This window comes from Colossoma macropomum, unplaced genomic scaffold (assembly GCF_904425465.1).
Source record: "Colossoma macropomum unplaced genomic scaffold, Colossoma_macropomum, whole genome shotgun sequence".
Taxonomy (NCBI): Eukaryota; Metazoa; Chordata; class Actinopteri; order Characiformes; family Serrasalmidae; genus Colossoma; species Colossoma macropomum.
Window position 1 is genome coordinate 21,588,730 of NW_023494794.1, and position 20,626 is coordinate 21,609,355.

Here is a 20,626-nt window from a genome sequence, read left to right on the forward strand (position 1 = left end):
AGCTAAGGAAAAGACAAAGAGAAAGATTTAAGACGAACATCCATAATTTGGAGACAAATGGACTTATTTGTATTTGTAAGCACTCCAGCTGGTTTCCTGATACATTGAATCTAAAACGAGAAACTGTCAAACAAAAAGTTGCGAAGCTGAAGTCCGCTTCTCGTTCGCCAGCTTCTTGTTCGAATTTTCCCGTTCCACCTTAAGTGGTGCAGCAGTTACAATATGGTGCCTCAGGCACCATTTAATGTGGAACAGGAAAACTAGAACAAGAAGCTGGCGAACGAGAAGCTGACTTCAGCCTCGTAAAAAGTCGAATATTGAAAGACATTTTACAAGAAATTATTCTACTTTTGTGGAAACGTTTCCTGCCAGAGATGTGAGAAAAGCAGCTACAGCTGAGCTAAAGCTTAAAACAGAACAAAGTAAGTCTGTGTTTTCATTTATATTTTATTTTTAGCCTGTACTAGTAAATCAGCACATACTGAGACATATTTACAGCCGAGATGGTAAAATGGACATAAAATGTTGTGGCTCCCAAGGTGGTTTGATTTTTGTTGAAAGGACAAAATAGCTGCACTAGAACAAATACTGGAGGTCTGTGTCACCCAAAGTCTTTTAGTCTTGGATCTCCAGTACAAAACAAACCACACATGCCCTGGCTGACTGATTACATTTGAGCTGGACAACTATGTAAATTTGCTATTTTGCCAAACCATTCCTTAAATTCCTTAATACCTTAAATTCCTTTAAAATAAGCTTCAGTACTACAGGCTGCACCACTATGTCTGGTGGCATAGTTTGGAGTAGAGGTCTACATTCTGCAGGACCCACCACAGTATGTTGAATTTTGGGGCTAATTTGTGTCACGGTGGTGGTTAACCAGCCCAGTGTGGGTGCAAGCAGTACACCACGTGTAGAGGAATCTGCAAATTAATGAAAAGCCAAAATGAAATGATAACTCTCATTTAATAATTGGCATATATAAATAATATTTAACAGCAACATAACAAAAAGTAATAGACTCATTCTAAACAGGTTCTAAACTAGTTCTAAATAGAAACAAACACTCACATGAATCATGTGAATTTCATTCTTGTAGGTTGCAGAAACGATGGATCTTCAGAAAGTCAAACGGAAAGTGTTTTTAATAAAGACGAATAACATAAACAATAAAGCTGACTAAAGGCCACCTATGGCAGTCAAGTTCAATCATGACTAATGTAGATGGAAACGAGATAAACAGGACTGTGGGTGGGAGCGGGACAAAATGATTAGGGAACAGGACAAATGGCAAATGGTGCAGGTTTTCTTTGGGAGCAGGATGAAATATTCCACGTGGACCTTTAGCACATATCTAGTGTCACAATAACTTTCTCAAGGAACAGTCACTCTTAATGCGCCATCATGTCCAAAAACAGAAAAACACAAAGATTTTTTTACCAAACAAAATTGATAAGGAAAAAAAGTACATATACATGTTAAAAAAAATAAAAATCACTTAAGCTCTACATGCTATAAAAATAAAAATGTCCTTGTGCAAATTGCACCTGGCATCATTATAAAAGATGTTGCCATTGCTTGGGAAGATTTCATGTAACAAGCAGCAATCATGATGAAAGTGAAGAAGCTTCCTAAAGTACTCAAAGACAACATAATTTAACAAGACTCGAATGAAAAAAAGCTAAAGAGCCCTGGCAAGCCTCCCTGTCAGTACAACTGGTTCAATAATACCCCAGTGGAAAGTTCATGGAACCACACCAAATCGCCCCCAGACAGATGCGCCAGGCAAGAGGAGAAAAAGTTTCAGGACGACCGGAACAGCAGTTACACAGAGAACAATAAGCAACAAACTGCACCGCAATCGTCTTTGTTCTTGCACCGCAAGCAAAACTCCGTTGCTGAAAATGAAACATAGAAATGAGTGTCTGAAATTTGCACACAAGCATTCAGACCAATCAGAACTCGTTTGGAACAATGTGTTCCGTCAGACGCAACTAAAATAGAACTCCTTGGCAAGAATGATTCTGTTTGAAGAAAGAAGAGTTGTGATATGATCCCAAGAAAACCAGACCCACAATGGAGTATGAAGGTGGGAGCAACATGATACGGGGCTGACTCTATGAAAACAGTACTGGGGCATTGGAGGTCATTGAAGGAAATGTGAATGGAGCGACGTACCGTGACATATTAGACGAGAATTTAATCTCATCAGTCAAGAAACGGGAGAAGATGGACGTCAACAAGACAATGACCCCAAACATACAGCCGAAGTAACTCAACTGGTTCCTAAAAAAGGCTGAGGTGTGGCCAATCTTCTGACTTTAATGAGGATTTTGAAATTTCAAGTCCAGCAGAGAGACCTTGGTAACACTGGGGTACTGAGGACTGTTTGCCAAGAGGAACGGACCACAGTTGAACCACAAAGCTTTGTTAAACATTGTTTTTGCTTATTAATACATACTTTTTCTTCATGTTTATAAGTACAATGACAAAAGATGTGATGTGTAAATTTGAAGTCCACTGGAAATATATTAAATAACAAAAACCAAAAGCATCTGAAACTTGTTTCCCCTCACCGTATATTCTGTATTAAAATATATAGATTTGAATACTGGAGACTATCTCCAACCCTTCAACCCTTCAACTGTAATATACATTGAGGAAACAGTAATCAGCCTAGGATGAAGGGTAACAGTGGCAAGTCTTTGGGGAAGAAGTCGCCTGTCTGTCACCACAGGAGTGAGTGTGTTCATGTATGAGTGTTCGAGTACAACAGGAGCCTCCGCTTCATCATCCGTGCATCCATGCTAAGCTTCAGTGACAGACAGTGAAGAAGGCGCAGGGGGAGCGGGCTCGCCGGCCTGTTAGGCATGCATGACAGAAAATCCGTGCGGTTAGTGATGAGCGTCTGAAGCAGCGGGGCTCTCCCCATCAATCTCTAAATCCCCGGCCAGACTCACTAATGAGCCACTGAGCCACTGCTTGCAGGAAAGGGAAAAAAAATTGCTGCTCTGTTCAACTTAATCAACCCTCACAAGTTCCATAACAAGACGCCATTCTTTTCTCTGACTTTCATCTCCCTCACTTCTGACAACAGGTGACATTTCATGATCTACAGTGTCTAAAAACACCCAAATAAAGCACATCCCTTTATAATACATCTGCACTATATGGCCAAAAGTATGTGGATACCTGACACCTTTATGAGCATCACATTCCAAAAGCATGGGCATTAATATAGAGTTCCCCCCCTCTTTGTGGCTATGACACCCTCCACTCTTCTGGGATGGCTTTCCTCAAGATTTTGGCTTGGCTCACAATCAACGTTCCAGTTCATCTCAAAGATGTTTAAGGGGGTTGAGGTCAGGGCTCTGTGCAGGTCCATACCAAACTCATCAAACCATGCCTTTATGGACCCTCACACAGGGGCACACTCATGCTGCAATATGGGCCAAGCTGTTTCCACAAACTTGGAAGCATATAATTGTCCAAAATGTCTTTGTATGCTATAGCATTAACATTACCCTTCACTGGAACTAATGGGCTCATTATCCCTCCTCAACCAAACTTCACTTTTTGGCACTACGCATTCTGGTAGGTAGGATTCTAATGGGATCCACAAAACCCAGATTTGTCCACCAAACACAGATGGTGCCAGATAGTGAAGTGCGACTCATCACACCAGAGAACCCATTTCTACTACTCCAAAGTCAAATGGCAGTGTGCTTTACACCACTCCAGCCGACGCTTGGCATGCGCATAGTGATCTTAGGCTTGTGTGCTACTGCTCAGCCATGGAAACCCACTTTATGAAGCTCCTGACACACAGTTCTTCTGCTGATGTTGCTTCCAGAGGCGGTTTGGAACTCTGTAGCGAGTAATGCAGCAGAGAACAGGCCAATTTTTTGTGCTACCCGTTTCCTACGTCAATGACACAATAGAGTGATTTTCTGATTTAAAGACTAGGAAAACCCCCTTCTGATGATGTAATCTGAAGGTGACAGAAACTTCAAGCACTTTAAAACAGATACTGGGGGCTTGTGTTTTTTTTCTGCTGAATTGCTAAAGCAGAATGAAGCAAGACAGCTAAGCCTACTGCTAGGAGCTGAATATCACGTGTATATTAATTAACCTCTACATTGGTGGCTATCCTAGCAGATTTCTTTAGCACTGTGGGTGGGTGAAGGGGGGTGTCACAATGGTTGTATGCTTAATGCATGCTGGGTATTGTAGTAAATAACAACACAAAAGGCTGGACTTACTCCACAAGACTGGGTTAACTCCACAAGACTGGGCAAACTCCACAAGACTGGGTTAACTCCACAAGACTGGGCTTACTCCACAAGACTGGGTTAACTCCACAAGACAGGGCAAACTCCACAAGACTGGGCTTACTCCACATCCAAGAAATCAGCACTAAGGATAGAAAAGGAATACAAAATTGTGAATTCAATCAAACGAGTGAGGCTGGGGGATGCAATACTACACCACAGAATAATACACAACATAAACAAAATATTAAATGCTAGTTTTTTTTTTTATTCGAATGCCCCTTTAAGCTTAAACCTAAAATAAATAGGATTTCCAATAAGTAATTTTCCACTGGCACTGCAGATTAGGCCAAGACTATGCATAACCATAGAAATACAGCTCTCCAGATCTCTAATATGTATCTATGAATGTAACCATTCCTTATGAAAAAGGCATAATTCTATGGAAATTTCTAAAGGATTCCTATAAGATTCTTTTAGTAAATTCAAGCAATTACTATACTGTTTTTATTACTACAGCATAACTATACAACTACACTATACTACAGCATACTATACTAAACTATAAAGGATATGTGGAACTACTTGTATATGTATATGTACTTATATATTATATAATATGCGTAACTACTTATATTGAGATGAAAATATTATAGATCACTACAGAAGTATGACGCAGCATTACAGAAATATTGCTTCTTGCAGTATTTCTGCAGCTGTGTTTTGTAAGGGATACAACTGGGGCAAGTGTTTTTTGTTTTGTCCTTTGAAGAGGGAAGTACACATGACTGTAAAATACCTAAAATAAAGAAGTACATAAATGCATAAAACTGATGTAAATAAACTGAGCAGCTGAATTAGTACAACCAGCACTCAACCGTTCATGAGTAATAATGCAGTATACTTTTATTGTACTAGACTGCCCCCTATCGCCCTGATCCAAGAACTGCAATCATTCTACTTTCTACCCTGGGGAGCCCAATCGTGGTCCTGGAGATCCAGCACACTGGAGAGTTCAGATCCAGCACACTCAAGAGCACAAAGGTGCGAACGGCTCTGTGGTCTAAGAACACGTCATGAATCTTATGTAGACTTTTTCTTAGGACCTTCCTGAATAACAAATTTAGGATAAAACGGCAGATTTTGCTGAATGAGGCCCAGTTTTTATGTCTGTTTTTAAATACAGCTCTACTAGTGCATCGATTCTGTATCAAAATATCAAGATTCGTACTGTATACTGTAAAAATATCTTTAAAGGGGAATTCCACCAACTGTTCAAAATTTCAGAATAATTCAATCCTTGAGATATATACAGTCAATCAGAGTGTTTTGATGTGAAGTTGGTCATTTCTAGAGATACTTACAGACTCTGATTTCTTTACAATGGTGGTGATGGGAACCAGGGGTCACCACGTATACAACATAAATATAGCCATTTTATTTACTATCCAAAACCACCAGTGAACCTCCGTATGTCTTCTGAGTGTTCATATGTAATGTTGATGATGGTAAAATAGTGGTAAATCTGAAAAAAAAAGTTTTCTTTGGGGACTATTTTGCCTTAGAACAGCCTTCGTATACCCCTCCACCATGAATAAATTAACATAAGAGATTTCTTATCAGCCCAAAACTTTACCACAAAACTACCATAAAACAATGTCTCAGACATCAGGCTGAGTATTCATAATCATTTCATGTAAAAACTTTATGTGAGGGAGCTTTTAGAGGTGGACGTCTGGTTCCTATCACCGCCACTGTGAACAATTCTGACTCTGTAAGTTTCTCTAAAACGCAGCATTTCACACCAAACCACTCTGAGGATGTTTGCACAGCAGGTAAAAGTGGCCCGAATCCGATCTTTTTCTCCGTATGTGACACAGATGTGTGTCTGTGTGTCAGTGTGAACAGCAATAAACACACTGAATCTGACATTTTCAAATCCGATTTGAGACACTTTCATATGTGGTACTGAAATCCGATACGTATCTGATCTGCGGCAATGCGACTCAGTCTGAACAGCCAGATCGGAATTCTTGGACTTTTACGTCAGTCCAACTCGACATAATTCCGCGCTGCTGAGACTCATAAACATTTAGGCTGATGTTTCTGTACCAAAACATTAGAAGAGACGTTTCGCAGCCGCTCCGTATTCGAGAAGATTCCGAACAAAATGGCCGAGCGCGGCCGGAGGAGACGGAGGAGCGTCAGAGAACAGTTTAAAGAATCCGAGAACACGAACCAAAGAAGCGGCCGTGGCCGAATATCGCGCCCTTTTACGGCGAACTCGAACACACTGTGGGTGCTGAGTCCAGCTGTCAACCACTGGAACTTTATACTCGCTCCTGTGATGCTGGCGAAGACGAAACTGAAAGCTGCGGGAGCGACTGGCGTTCACTGGCCGTCATGACTGTTTACCTCTAGACGAGCCACGTGAAGCACTGTTCCTTTGCGCATGCGGGTCGGTTTAGGAGCTGATCTGTTCAGACTGATGTCGCATACAGATCACATTTAAAAGATAATGTGCCACTTTTACCCGCTGTGTGAACATAACCTCAATGACTTTGTTTACATCTCAACCGTTTAATTACGCAAATGTTTTTGAAAAATCGGTTCAACTTTAAGTATCGTGATGTGATATTCTCGCCGTATCGCCCAACCCTTCGAGCTGCAGGCGAACAAGCCCGTGCGCTCTGTGTGGTCGGGTGTGTCCCACCGCGTTAATTTTCAAACCCAAGTCTACCTCACATCCGGCCGATGAGGTCAATCATTCCCCCGACGTCCGCCATTTCAGTTTTTTGGAGTTAACAGTTGGATGTTGGGCGAAAGAGGTTATATTTTAAACTAAAAAAGTCGGCTGTGTGGAGGAGCCGTAACAGTTTAGAGTCAGTTCTGCTAACTTAGGGCCGCTTTCGGAGCGCCGTTTTCCGCGGAGTTTGGGGCGGCTGGGTCGAAGCTAACGCTAAGCGGTCCGAGGCGGCTCCGATGCTGCTGGGCTTTTTCTCGGAGCGTGCTGCGCTGCTGGGAGCCGAAGTTTTTTTTTGCATGAGTTGAAGTGAGGCACACGGACTGACTGGGAGAGGCAGAGGCAGGCCTGAGCTGAGGAAGAGCCCCGGTGTGGAAGAACAGAGTCATGGCTGGCAATTTTGACGCCGAGGACCGCGGGAGCTGGTACTGGGGAAATATGAGCAGAAAGGACGCCGTGGCTCTGCTGCAGGGCCAGAGACACGGGGTGTTTTTGGTCAGAGACTCGACCACCATCAAAGGAGACTATGTGCTCTCCGTCTCTGAAAACTCTAAAGTCTCCCATTATATAATCAACAGCATTAGCAACAACCGGCAATCCGGATCAGGTACACATCACTTTTCGTTTTCACTGTGTTCACTGCAGCTTCAACAACTCTGTCAGCTAATTTTGAACGAGGTCTTATTTAACTTATTCGTTCTTACGAGTCGCCAGTGGTTGTTGTTTAGCACAACTCGATTTCTGTAGCAGGAGGTGAAGTTGGCGTCCTATTCGCCAGCTTCGTGTCCGAATTCAGCCGTTCCACCTTAAATCGTGCAGCAGTTACATTCTGGTGCCTCTGGCTCTAGAGGGTAACTGCTGCCCATTTAAGGTGGAACGGGAAAATTCGAACAAGAAGCTGGTGAATAGGAAACCAACTTGAGCCTCGAAGTTAACTTAACCATTAGTTAGCTTAGCTAGTTAGCATAGCCTTCTCTCTGTCTTCAGGAGTTGGACTTTCACTCTTAGTGGAATTAAACGTTTTTATGCTTGTCTGTTAAACCTTTTACACCACCTGCACCGTTATCCCTGTAGCTAGCCTTCTGTGTGAAATAAAAACAAAAACTTAAACCTTACGGGAATTGTTTAGCTAGCTTAGCACGTTCGGTCAGCACTCTAAAGTTGGTGAGCTAGCAAGCTAATTTAGCTAGCTAGCTAACGCTGCCCTGACACCGTTCATATAATGTCCTTCGGGTATCTTCTTATATACATATAGCCTTTGGGAAAGTCTTATGAAGTAGAATTATGTTAGGTTGCCAATTAAATGTCTAAACATGAAGCTGGAGTTGGATTCTTGCTCCATTTTCTCGCTCCACCTTAAATGCTGTAGAAGTTACATTCTGGCGCCTGAGGCTCCTGAATGTAACTGCTGCATCATTTAAGGTGGAACGGGAAATTCGAATAACTTGGAAGCCAATTTAAGCCTCGTTGTAAGTTATAAACTACATAATTTGCCGCATTACTTTTTTTTCAGTTTTGCTGTCATAACTTCACTTGGCTGTGGTGTCGAACTTGCTAGCTAGTCGTTAACAGTGTGTTGGTCTGTGTTCATGCGTTGTATTTAAACTCGGCAGCCTTGCTTCTCTAACGTTAACCTACATCTTTTGTGTATAATTTTGGTGAGTAAAATCCGAAGCACTCGTGTTAGTATTTTTAAAGTTAGCCCAGTCAGATAGAGCGTCCACTCCCCTTCCACCCGACGTGGCTGCTTGAAGGGGTGTGGACAGAGCTGGTATTAGCCATTTTATTAGCACTGTCCTGTCCTGTCTCCAACTTTGCAACCCGAAGGCCTTTAAAACAGTCCTGCCTTTCTGATGAATGCTGTCTAAAGCAGCTAAAACTGGTTCTCAAGTTGAGATTAACTTTAACAAGGTTTTCCCATTGTAAAGATAAACAGCTCACTCTGTCTCCAGGCTAGGATCAGAGGTGAAAGCTTTTACTTGGCTCTGTCTCGAGCCCTGTTTGAGCTGGATTAGTTTTACCTGGGGAAGTGCTGTAGTTTGAGCGATTACTGACCAGATCCGTAATTTTAAACCAACAAATCTGCCATGTTTGTAGGTTTTACAACGTCTGCTGTGCAATAATGTGGAGTGAATTACCTTCTATAATTCACTGAACTTGGAGCTCCCTCAATAATAGGGGTCGTGTTCGAATCGACGTCTCAGTAATGTTATAACAAAACTGGGTAATAGAAAACGGCAACTCAGTTTTTTTTTCTTTTTTTGCAACCTGAAGACAAGGCTAGCAGTTAAACCGGAGCCTGATTTGACCCCATTCCTTAATCCTCATGTTCATGATTCCTGAAATCCACAACACTTTTGGTGATGGCCAAATTACAAGGATGAGGAGAATGAACTTGAATGCACCTCCCGCAAGGCATTGCATTTTCTGTCTTGTTGGGCGGCATTTGGTAAATTCAACGAACCCATTACTGGCCAAGTGCTAGTCCATTTGCCAGTTTATCCCCACAGTGTGTTGATATGTGGCGGTTGTCGCATAATGCCGATGTAAACATCTACGCAGTGATGTTTCAATCTGGACCATTCGGGGAAATGACATGGATCCGTTATCCCGTTTGAATCCGCCAGTCAAATCGCACACAAATTACATTAGCAGACCTTCTTTGGTAAAACTAAACCAGTTAAATAGGGCTGTATTCAGTGATGTAAAACTCGTATCGGTATTGGCAGATAATTGTCAAAAACACGCATTGGCATCGGACCGATTCTTAGGTTTGACTGATAAACTACAGATGGCATGATTCCCTTTTTTTTCCTGATACCATTATCAAAACCTTACATATTGACTGATAGTGATCCAATACTTTTTCTTTAAAAGCTACTAAGCTTTAAAATGAGCTGTTTTTAAGAAATAAACAGCTAAGAACATCATTTCGCAGTGTGAGCGATGGTGTTTCAGGCTTGAAATGTTACAGAATTGGATCGAATTCATTGCTTTTCCGTCTGGTATCTGATCCAGCGTTTTCAGCTGATGTCAGCCTGAAATGCCATCTCCAGTTGAGGCTGATACTTGACTAATGTATTGTATTTCGGAAGAGCAGAATGATTAGGTGATGCAGGTCTACTGTGCTAAAATGTCTGATTCTTATTTATTGTACTGCATTGGTAACGCTCTACACGCAAAGTGTCCTCTAAACAGGTGCCATTTTAGCATTGATTTGCTTGCACCAAGCCTGTGCTGTGTGGCACGTTTGGCTTGCTAACTAAGCTCTTATTAGCTTAGTCAAAACACTGCAGTCCCAGGCTCCACGGAACATGTTCGACATTGGCTCGCTGTCACTCCAACACCAGTCACTCAACGTCTACACACGTTCTACAGACGTTAGTGTTTATCAACTGCATTAGTTCAGCAGAGCACTAGGTAGTCATTTATTGAATGATAATATAACCCTTGTTATACTGCATACCGTGGTAATATTTGGTCATGTCTGGACCTGCAGGGTTAATCCACAATATGCTCAGAAAAGTATTTAGATATAATTTACCATGATAATGATAAAGGATCATCACAACATCCACCGCTGAGTGTGGATATCTGCATTGACAGATGCGCAGAAGAAAAACATTGGGTATAATCTTGGCATTTGGCAGAATTCCCGTTAGGGATGTGTTCAGACTACTTTTGATATTCACTTATCTGTAAGAGTTATTAAATGGATATTCGGTTTACCATGGGGAAGAAGAAAAGGCAGAATACATAAAACACAGTGAATGACTGCCAGTATGCTTCAGTATAGCATGAGTGAAAATTTTAGCTGTGGATGTTAAAACATGTCTTTGGCAAAAATACCAATGTAGGATCTTTTGATCACTGCACTTGAGTACAGAGGCTGCCCCTTCAGATGAGCTGATTAGCTAACACTAGAGCTGGTGCAGCGATAGTTGATGACTTGTCTGCAGGGAGTCCTTCCTTCTCAGTGCATGATGTGCTGCAATGTTAATGTTATGAGGTAACACTGACAGAGAAATCTCATTGAGTGCGTTTACATGCACTTAATAATCCAATAAATGCAGAAAGTCAGATTTTGTCGGTAATCCGATCAACTCTTTTATATGCACTTGAGTGATTAGATAATAAGAAAATCCGGGTCTACAGAAGTCAGGAAGTAATCAGATTCCTGCTTTGCAACCGGCCGGTAAACTCTCAATAAAAGACGTGATGTAAACATAATGTAAAACTCGAACTTCGTGGCAAATCCTTTAAAAAAATAAATAAATAAATAAAAAATTGCACCACTTTACCTGAAAATGAACATACATCTTCTAGAAGAAGAAGAATATTTAAATTCTTCATTTTGTCAAGCATGTAGTTGGTTTCAGCGTCGCTCCAAAAGTGTTTTGCTGCTGTTTCGCAGCAACACTGCTCGCTTATTTCCAGTACAGCAGTCCGTTTTCACACATGCGCAGACTGAGGAATCTGATTACTGAGCTAAAATCTGTCTCTCTTTATCGGATTTCTAGATCGGAGTATGGAGTTTACATGCGCTCAATAATCTATCATCAGATTTCTGCAGTTATCCGATTATTCAACTGGTCATGTAAACGCACTCATTATTATTAGTCCTCGCTAAGGCAGCGAGAGTATTTACCTTGCTGCTGCTGCTGCACTATCAGTGCTTTCTTAGTCAAGTCCTGAATATGTGCTGTTTGGCAACATGCAGATGTTAAAATTCTTGCATTTAGTTATAAAAAAAGTATAATGTATCATACTTACTGATTTTGGTGTGTCACAGCCTCTTAAACAACCCTTAAAACATAACTTTCACAGAATTGTTAGCCTGTTTTTCTCCCTGGGTTTCCTTGTTGAGTCCACAAATAGTGATTTCAGTATTCAAATATTGGAACAAGGAACCTTTTAACTAAGTACTTTAGTACCTGTGCACATCCCCAAATCCACGTTGGTGAGTCCCTTGTTAGTTCTTACCTAAGTATAGATAGAGGAATGATTGTCAGCGGTAGGGTGGAGGAGTGGAATTTCCCGGCGGAACTGCAAGGTGGTTGACACTCAGAGACTCGTGCAAGAAATGAATGGGTTGGGTGACACACAGTCAGGATGACTGTTCGGTATGGTGTTCATGGAATGCGTGTGATCTCGCGCCTCGTCCGCTGCTCGCTCTCCGCCTCTCGCACACAGCTGGATCTTACAGGATGAATGAAATAGAAGGGCAAGTTCCTTATGTTTGCAAGTAGTCACAAGTTGCAGTCACATTTTCCTTTAGTTCTGATTCACCTCTGTTACTTTTCAGTGTCAGTGGTGATTTGTTCCCTTAGAAATAATCTGTGTTAAACGGATGCATTGCTCTTGTATGTAGGTCAGTTAGGGCTGGGCAATACGACGATGGTCATCTTTATCGTGATAAATGACATCACTATGCTTTTTTTTTAAAGCATACTGTGGCTCTCTTATTACAAAACGAGCATCATTAATCCTTTTTTATTATTATTATTATTTTTTTAGTGCAAAACAGGATGTTGATTACCAACCATTGCATTCATAGTTCATAGTATTCATAGTAGTGTTATTAAAATGTGCCACTACTGGTTCTTATCTCTTGTTTAAGTTATCGGATGTCAAAAAAAACGCTTCATTTCATATCATGTATGGTAAAAAGTTGTTAAAGTATCGTGAGACATTGTTTTCACCCACCTTTAAGGTCAGTTGACTTACCTGGTTTGTAATCTCTTAGGTTTTGCACGTTCAGGTTTGGTGATCTGCTGATTCATGGTTCAGGAATGCAGGGATGTTTGTTATTTAATGCACTATTCACGGTGCATCATGATGGTGCATGTTGAAGAGAGAGTCCTAATAGGCTTTTCTCAGCTGAGGCCTTTTCCTGGTTTGTGCTCAGAGTTGCTTTTAAACAGGTCTAAAACGTTTCAATGTCAGTTCAAAGCAGTGGTTTCCAACTCTGTGACGTAGCCCTGCCTCTGATACCCCTACTTCAGTTCAGGAAGAGTTCCTTAATTAGCTGATAAGTTGGATCAGTTGCGAAATGTACAGGGAACCACTGATTTAGAGGCTTCTCACTTTTGTGATGGCCCTGTCAGTGAAATATGACTGTCTGTTGATTAGGTTAGTAACCTAGAAATGGTTTTCTTTTCACTGTTAATCAAGTAAAAAGTTTTAAATGAAGGCCCAACGTTAAATAAACGTGCATAGCCTTTCAAAGACTCCAAAAGGTTCATTAGAAAAAGTTAAACTAGAAGCTCAGAGTAAGACTAAAGACAGAAGGTGGCCAAAAAGCATTTAAATGGGTGTGTCTCTGTGAAGCTGCAGTCACACATTTGCAGTTTCCGCTGCCTTGCAAAATGGGCGTGGTCAGCGCCAGACCGCAAGATTGGTGATGGAAAAAAAACATCCTCCGTTTTGGTGCCGGTATAAAGCGGTCTAATTCACTAACCATAAAACGTAAAACACAAAAGTAAACCTAATTAAAGCAGGTAATTACATACATGCAAGAACATAGTGCTGCACACTGAGCTGTAGCTAAGTAGCATGACTGGTTTGCATCTGTATTTAGCCAAGGAGCTTAACCTGGCAGTTAGCAAGCTGGCTAACTGGCCTGTCACAAACAGTAGAATAACAGAAATCTAATACTTTCTACCAACTGACTGTGTATCAGGCTATTTCTACTACATGTGTTTATTTAAAGCCAGTTAGGAAAGCAACAAGACTGGGCAAGCCTAGTTTCGCCGGACTGCCAGGCCGCACATTCTCTCCGCTGCAACTTTTTGAACATAATGCCAGGCAGCCATTTTAAAAGTGAGGGGGCCACAGTTGTCAGTACCTAACACCCCTGAAGCCCCACACCCCACACCTCTAGGTTTAGTATTACTGGTATAAAGCCTGTAGCAGTATGTGCATTTATTACAGTCAAGCCAGTATGAGGGCTTCAGGAAGTAATATACAAACACACCCCACAGGGAAGTTAACAAGCTCAGAAATATATAGTTCAAAATTAGCCTTTCAAAGTTTTTAGCTAGACACACGATCTGCTTCAAGAATACAAAACCACGGTTATGCGCCAATACAAGAAGCTGACCCATCACTGACCAGTGGTGGGGTAGTTATGCAAAAAATATTCCACTTCCACTTATTACTTCTAAGAAAAAGTAGTATCACCATTTATTACTGTACACTGCATTACTTTCTAAACCCCAAACAAACCTGTACTAATCTTAATCAGCCAATCTCACATAATTTCAAAGTAGAGCTGCAACAGTTGATCGATTAATCGATTAGTTGTCTACAATTAAATTAATTGCGAGAATTATTTCTCTGAAATTTCTTAAATTTGAATATTTTGTGGTTTCTTTACTCCTCATTGACACCAAAATGAATATCTTTGGGGTGAGGACAAAAAATATGAGGACATCTTGGGCTTTGGAAAACACCGATTGACTTTTTTTTTTACCATTTTCTGACATTTTATAGACCAAACAACTAATCGATTTATCAAGAAAATAATCAACTGATTAATCGACAATAAAAATAATCGTCAGTTGCAGCCCTATTTCAAAGGCATCTTACCATCTCATAAGCTAAATCCAGTGTGAGAAAGTGAAAGTAAAACACCGTTAGCTGGCCGTTGGGTGGGCGAAAAAGGCTACTTAAGTGACCGTTTAAACGGGGAATGCAGCATTAACTACCATTCGAGTTTCCTTAATAGCAAATAACAGGGCTACTCTCCCTGTTTACTTCTGCATCGCCTAGTTTAATGAACTCTTCGTGCGCTGTTTTAGATTTAAAAAAAAAATAAAAGTTGAAATGAATTTTTTTCATTGATATTCAATATTCTAATGTTTACATATTTGAATATTAGAATAACAAATGCCCATCCGCAGTGATAAAACGCTACTCTGCACAATACACTGTTCTTTTTTCATTGGTTTCCTGCATCTCGGTCTCAGCTAATGCTGACTTAATATGCTCAATCAGCTAAAAAAGAGCTGACACGGAGCCATTAGAGCTTCCTCAGCTTGCGCTAAACTCTCTGACGACTTGTGGCAGCACACAGCATAATCATTCAAGCAAGGACACACAAACACATGAAACACAGCAGCCTCAGCCTTAGCTTACCTAATGCTATGTAGCATGAGAAGACTGGGCCCGAGCCCTATGCTTGGGTGCTGGCTCGGCTACTCAGGGTGGAGAGGGTCGGGCTTCGGCCTCTCAGCGCTTAGGGTGAGGGCGCCAGCTTCTCATGTCACACAGCGTTAGGTAAGCTAAAGCTGAGTTGTTTAGCTTACACTGTTTGCTAACACTAGCTACGTTATTTTCTTCTTTTTCTGTTGGACGAATGGCGGTTAGCAGGCCGGCTGAGGGCCAGCTACACTCCTCATTCATACATGTTTCAACAAAGTGAGTCAGCGAGGGAAAATGCCTCCTCTAGGGGTCCTGCTTTTCCTTTTTATTTTGGATCTTCAGTGCTGCTATACGAGTCCCACCCCTTCACAACAGCGCTTGTTAGTTGAGGATGCAAATTTACGTTTCAGAGTCGAATGCAAAGTTTTGCACACAAAGTTTATTAGCTCCAGATTTGCTGATGAAACGCTGGAGTGACTAAGTCTTAAGAGAGAACAGTTGGAGAGTTTAAAATATGCGTTATCATCATGCATATTTGCCGACTAATCAGTACTGACTCTGTCCAGGTTTGATGTCTCCACGCTTCCGTATCGGGGACCAGGAGTTCGACACTCTTCCAGGCTTGCTGGAGTTCTACAAGATCCACTACCTGGACACCACCACGCTTATCGAGCCTATCAACAGATCCAAGCATGCCAGCTTCATCAGCGTGGCGCCTGCTGGCACTCCCCAGAGGCAGGAAGAGGCAGAGTATGTGCGTGCTCTCTTTGACTTCCCTGGCAACGATGAGGAGGACCTGCCGTTCCGCAAGGGCGACGTGCTGCGGGTTCTGGAGAAGCCTGAGGAGCAGTGGTGGAACGCCCAGAACAGCGAGGGGCGTGCTGGAATGATCCCTGTACCCTATGTGGAGAGATACCGGCCTGCTTCACCCACCTCCATTGGGGGGGCTCCTGTGGGACAGGCAGTCCTGGGGACCCCTGCGGATGGCATTGGAGCTCCAGTCCCCACAAAGCTGGACTACGCCCAGCCTGTGGTCAACACTCCTCTACCCAGCCTGCAGAATGGGCCAGTGTACGCCAGAGCCATCCAGAAGAGAGTGCCTAATGCCTACGATAAGACTGCCCTCGCTTTAGAGGTATGGATGGGTTGTCTTCCTAGCGGTATGCTTTTATGGTACAGCAGTGTCTATACAGGTCCAAGATTTGATATATCTATGCTCCAGATATGAGCATATCACTGCTGTCGGATCAAAACCTCGTATCTCCAAAATAGAAACTTTACAGGAGAAAGAAAAAAACATACTTTGCTTTTAATGTAAGTCAAGGGAACCAGACTTCTTTCCACATCGTTTTGGGTCGTATCTTTTGGTCCGTTCATCATGAAATTTACATACAATGTAAAGGACAAAAGGCACTTTCCAATTATGTCAAAAACTGAAAAAAAGATGAAAATGGAGATACAAGGTTTTGTTCGGACAGCAGCGATATGCTAAGTATGTAATTATCAAGGAAATTTTTAAGGTTGCTACAGTTCTGTTTTTCTTAAAACAAAAAGATTGAAGTGAGATGATCAAACTTTATCTTCATTATATAAAGTTGTGGAAGTATAATTCAGTCAGAACGAGTAAATCTCATATAACAGTGTCATATAAGAATATATAGCATATAAATCTTTAAAAATCGCAGTAGAATTATATCAAGGTTCAAGCATTGTGATAACATTGTATTGTAAACCTCTAGTTTTCCACCCCTAGTTTAGGGTAACCAAGTAACCAAGCAGAGGGAAAAGTCCAGCCCAGGAAACACTGATGCAACACCACCCTGAATGAAGACCAAAAAGAGCAGATTCTGTTTAAGTGCTTAGATACGTTTTTCTCCGTGTTCCAGACATGCACTGTGTGAGGATTGCACAGACGGTGTTCTGGAGGCTTCGTGCAAATTAGCTATTCAGTGATGGAGTAACAGGAGTTCAAAAAGATGGGGTGGCTTCACCTGTCTTGGTGAAAGCGTGTGCTAATGTGTGGAACTGAATATGACTATAAGTGGACAGTAAAATAAATGAACAATTGGTGATGCACTGAAATGAAAATCCTTGGCCAAAACCAAAACTTAAATTCAGGGCTCACTCAACTGAAAACCAAGCTGACAATAAATGAAACCAGTTTAGACTAAATAAACATCCTACAGTTGCTGTAAAACGCCGGCTGCAGTATGTGCCACAAAACCTGGCATCCTCAACAACAGGACGGTTGGTCATTCAAGGCATTTTAGTTTTACTTTGCACTTTGGCATTGCTGTACATGATGTTTTTTCAGCATTTCAAAATCTGAAATGGGTACTTTTCTTACTGCGTCTGTTTTGCTGTGTTCTGCATATCGAGCAGGACATCTTGTTTTCAAGGGGTATCAAACCTGTGATGGAGAGGTTTCTGGTGTTGTATCATCTCTTGATACTTGACGAACAGAGATTGCTCCCTCATAGAAACTGGGAAATGACTCCATGCAGCCAACATCTTCACTGTTGGTCAAACTGTTTGAATTGGCTGATGGGTGCCGGAGAGCGAAGGGAACAAACAGTGTTTTTAATCACAATTTTTCATTAGTTTGAGATTTTGACACATTGGCTCATTTTTTGCTTGGTCAAAATTTTCAGCTGTTTTTCTCTTTCAGCCAAAAACCAAAAGACCGTTTCTGGCCAGAAATATTATGGTGGCCAAAATTTCATTGCCTCTCTATAAATAACGCAAGCCAGTCTTTACACTGATAATGTTGTTTGTTTTTTTTTTTTAAATACATTGCAAGGTGTATCCTTATCACAATAGGCGTCTGATCATAATAGTAGTTTTTTGTCCATATTTTGCAGCTGTAATCCATATGTGCCGCTGCGTACTTCCATATTCTTCCATAAATATGTATATATGCATGCAAAGTGCATTTGACCATGCCTAGTGCATGTGGTCTCCATTAAGCAGCAACACAGCAAAGGATGGATGAACTTGTGCTCTCCTAACCGAGGTTTGTGTGTGCAGGTGGGCGACATGGTGACGGTGACGAAAATCAACGTGAACGGCCAGTGGGAGGGAGAGTGCAAGGGCAAGAAAGGCCATTTCCCCTTCACACACGTCCGCCTGCTTGACCAGCAACAGCCTGAGGACGAAAGCTGAGGCACACGTGTACTTGCACACATACACACAAACACGCTGCAGTTTTTCACGCTCTGCCATGACTGATCCAATCATTACATCCGTACAAAATTGCTCGAGCTAAAATTGATCTAACCTGGGTGTTTGACCACATCAGTATTCAACTACCCTGACATCTTCCTTATGCAAACACAGATATAAGCATAGGTTTCCCACTTATTCACACTTTCATGTAACAATAGAGTTGACACACATCTGCCCTACATAGACAAGGACCACACGCTTCAATAGAGTCACATGCGTAACAACTAGCCACTAACGGCTTTCCCTCCTTCTTAAGACTGTTGTCCGAAAACCAGAGCGGTAGGAACTCTTGGAACAAAAGAGCGGGCAATGCCCTCTGACTGCTGACGGAAAGAAAAAAGAAGAGACAGCACTACTTGAACTGTCTCTTGTCCCATAGACTGTGGCTAGGCTTGCACTGCCCTCCTCTGGAAGTCTACAGCACCCTTACTTGGGTCCAGCCAACACTACCAGTCAAGCTCTGGTCCTCTTTTTGTACTGAAATGGAAAATATTATGATGGAAAAATAGACATATATATTATGTACCATTACATGCTAAATATTATGCCAGTTACTTATTTTAATATTTGATTTATATTTTACCCTGTGTATCATGTCTGATGACCACGCTGGTGACTAAATGCATTTCCAGACGACGTGTTCTGGAATAATGTTTGCAAATAGGAACTCGTATTGAAGGACAAGGAAAAAAGTCCTGAGTCAGTCTGCATTCCCAGATTTGATATTTTCATATTCCAGGAAAAGTGTATGACAGACGACATTAGATGCTGACTAAAAGACAAGGAAAAACATCCACTTTCCTTTCTCTCTCGTCTTCCTTGTCCTTTCCCGTCCCCTCCCAAGTCCCCATCTTCCGTTTCCCCTCTGTGTACTTTCGCCTTCCTCCAGTCTCCTGTGCCAAAGATGCAAAGCACACGTCCACAGCGCTGCCTTCTTTATTTTTCCTGTATGAAACAAACACGGTTGAGCTTTTTGTTCAACCTCTAAATCCACAGACATCCTCCACTATGCTGATGCTTCCGAACATGCCATTCTCACATTCTCCCCATCATTCGTTGAGTTTCTGTCATCAGCATTATTGCATCGTACCCTAAAGAACAGTGTAATTTATTCTCCCTTATTCATGTCCCTGTCTGTATCTGTGGGATCAGGCTGTTCCATGGCCATAGAGGGAGGCAGGACAGACAGATATAGACAGGTGGGTTGTGCAGGGTGTCGCCAGGGTCCAGTCTCTTGTCGTTGTCTGCCGAAGCCGCAGCAACAGCTGTGTTTGGCAGGTGAGCTTACGTAATGCTTGTCGAAGGTGAACCGGAGCCACGTTGTCTCTGACAGCATTCCAAACCCTCAGGCAATCAATCATGAGCTTCGTCAGCTGAGCCAGTCAGGATTTTAGAAGGCCGAGGCAGCCTGCAGACTGGTCCTTCTTTTCAGTTCACAGAATGCTCTCGAAATGAATCCCATTCAACTGTGTGCTACTTCATCCAGCTTGAATTGCTATGCTACCAATCTTGTCTGTGTTGTAGCTAAACTCGTAGCCCAAATAATTTGAATATTTATTCTGTATGTTGGTATTCCTTTCTGCGTTTAGTATTCAGAATCCTCGTCTTTAAATTAGAGCTTAAAATATTTCGTTTAGATTGTTCATATATGAAAAATTAAAAAAAATAAATAAATTATGGATAGTTTAGCTCACATGTGTCAAGTGGGCCAAAACACTGCAGACTTCAGCACACTGCCTCATTAAAAACACCTGATTCAGCTCATCAGATAATTTGAATTTGAACTGAATTCAGAGTGTTAGATGAGGGTAACGCTAATCTCTGCAGCACTTTGGCCTGGAAGGTCCCCAGTTTGATATGCCTCGTTTAGTTGAATTTATGCCTGGCACCAATATCACCTCCCCTCAAACTGCACCACCTTCTGCAGTAGTGTATCTGTTGCGATGGGCAACTTAAAACGCTTCAAATTGTTGGTTTTAAGGGTGGTTTTGAAAACAGTTATTTGAGTATTTGTTCGGAAATATTCAAAGACGGTAAAATGCTGTTCAGCCCAACTCTAAACATTTTGACCAATTGGAAACAAAAACGAAATGCGTTTAATTTGAAATGAATAAAGCAGTGTAAGTATAGGCGTTTACCCAAAACTGAGCGTGCTACAACTTTTCACAAAGTTGAATGGATGTTTTGTGTGCATTATTTAAGGCTAAGAAGCTAAGAAGGACCGCACTTGTTTTGCATGGAG

The 20,626-nt window shown here is 41.7% G+C and overlaps 1 protein-coding gene across 1 annotated transcript; it reads left to right on the plus strand.

Annotated features, from left to right (window-relative positions):
• The first annotated feature begins 7,020 nt into the window (after positions 1–7,020).
• On the plus strand, positions 7,021–20,034 carry LOC118814796 (adapter molecule crk-like). Its single transcript, XM_036580576.1, has 3 exons — positions 7,021–7,621; positions 15,726–16,294; positions 18,187–20,034. The coding sequence occupies exons 1-3, from the start codon at positions 7,402–7,404 to the stop codon at positions 18,319–18,321; spliced, it is 924 nt and encodes a 307-aa protein (XP_036436469.1). The 5' UTR covers positions 7,021–7,401; the 3' UTR covers positions 18,322–20,034.
• Positions 20,035–20,626: the final 592 nt, after the last annotated feature.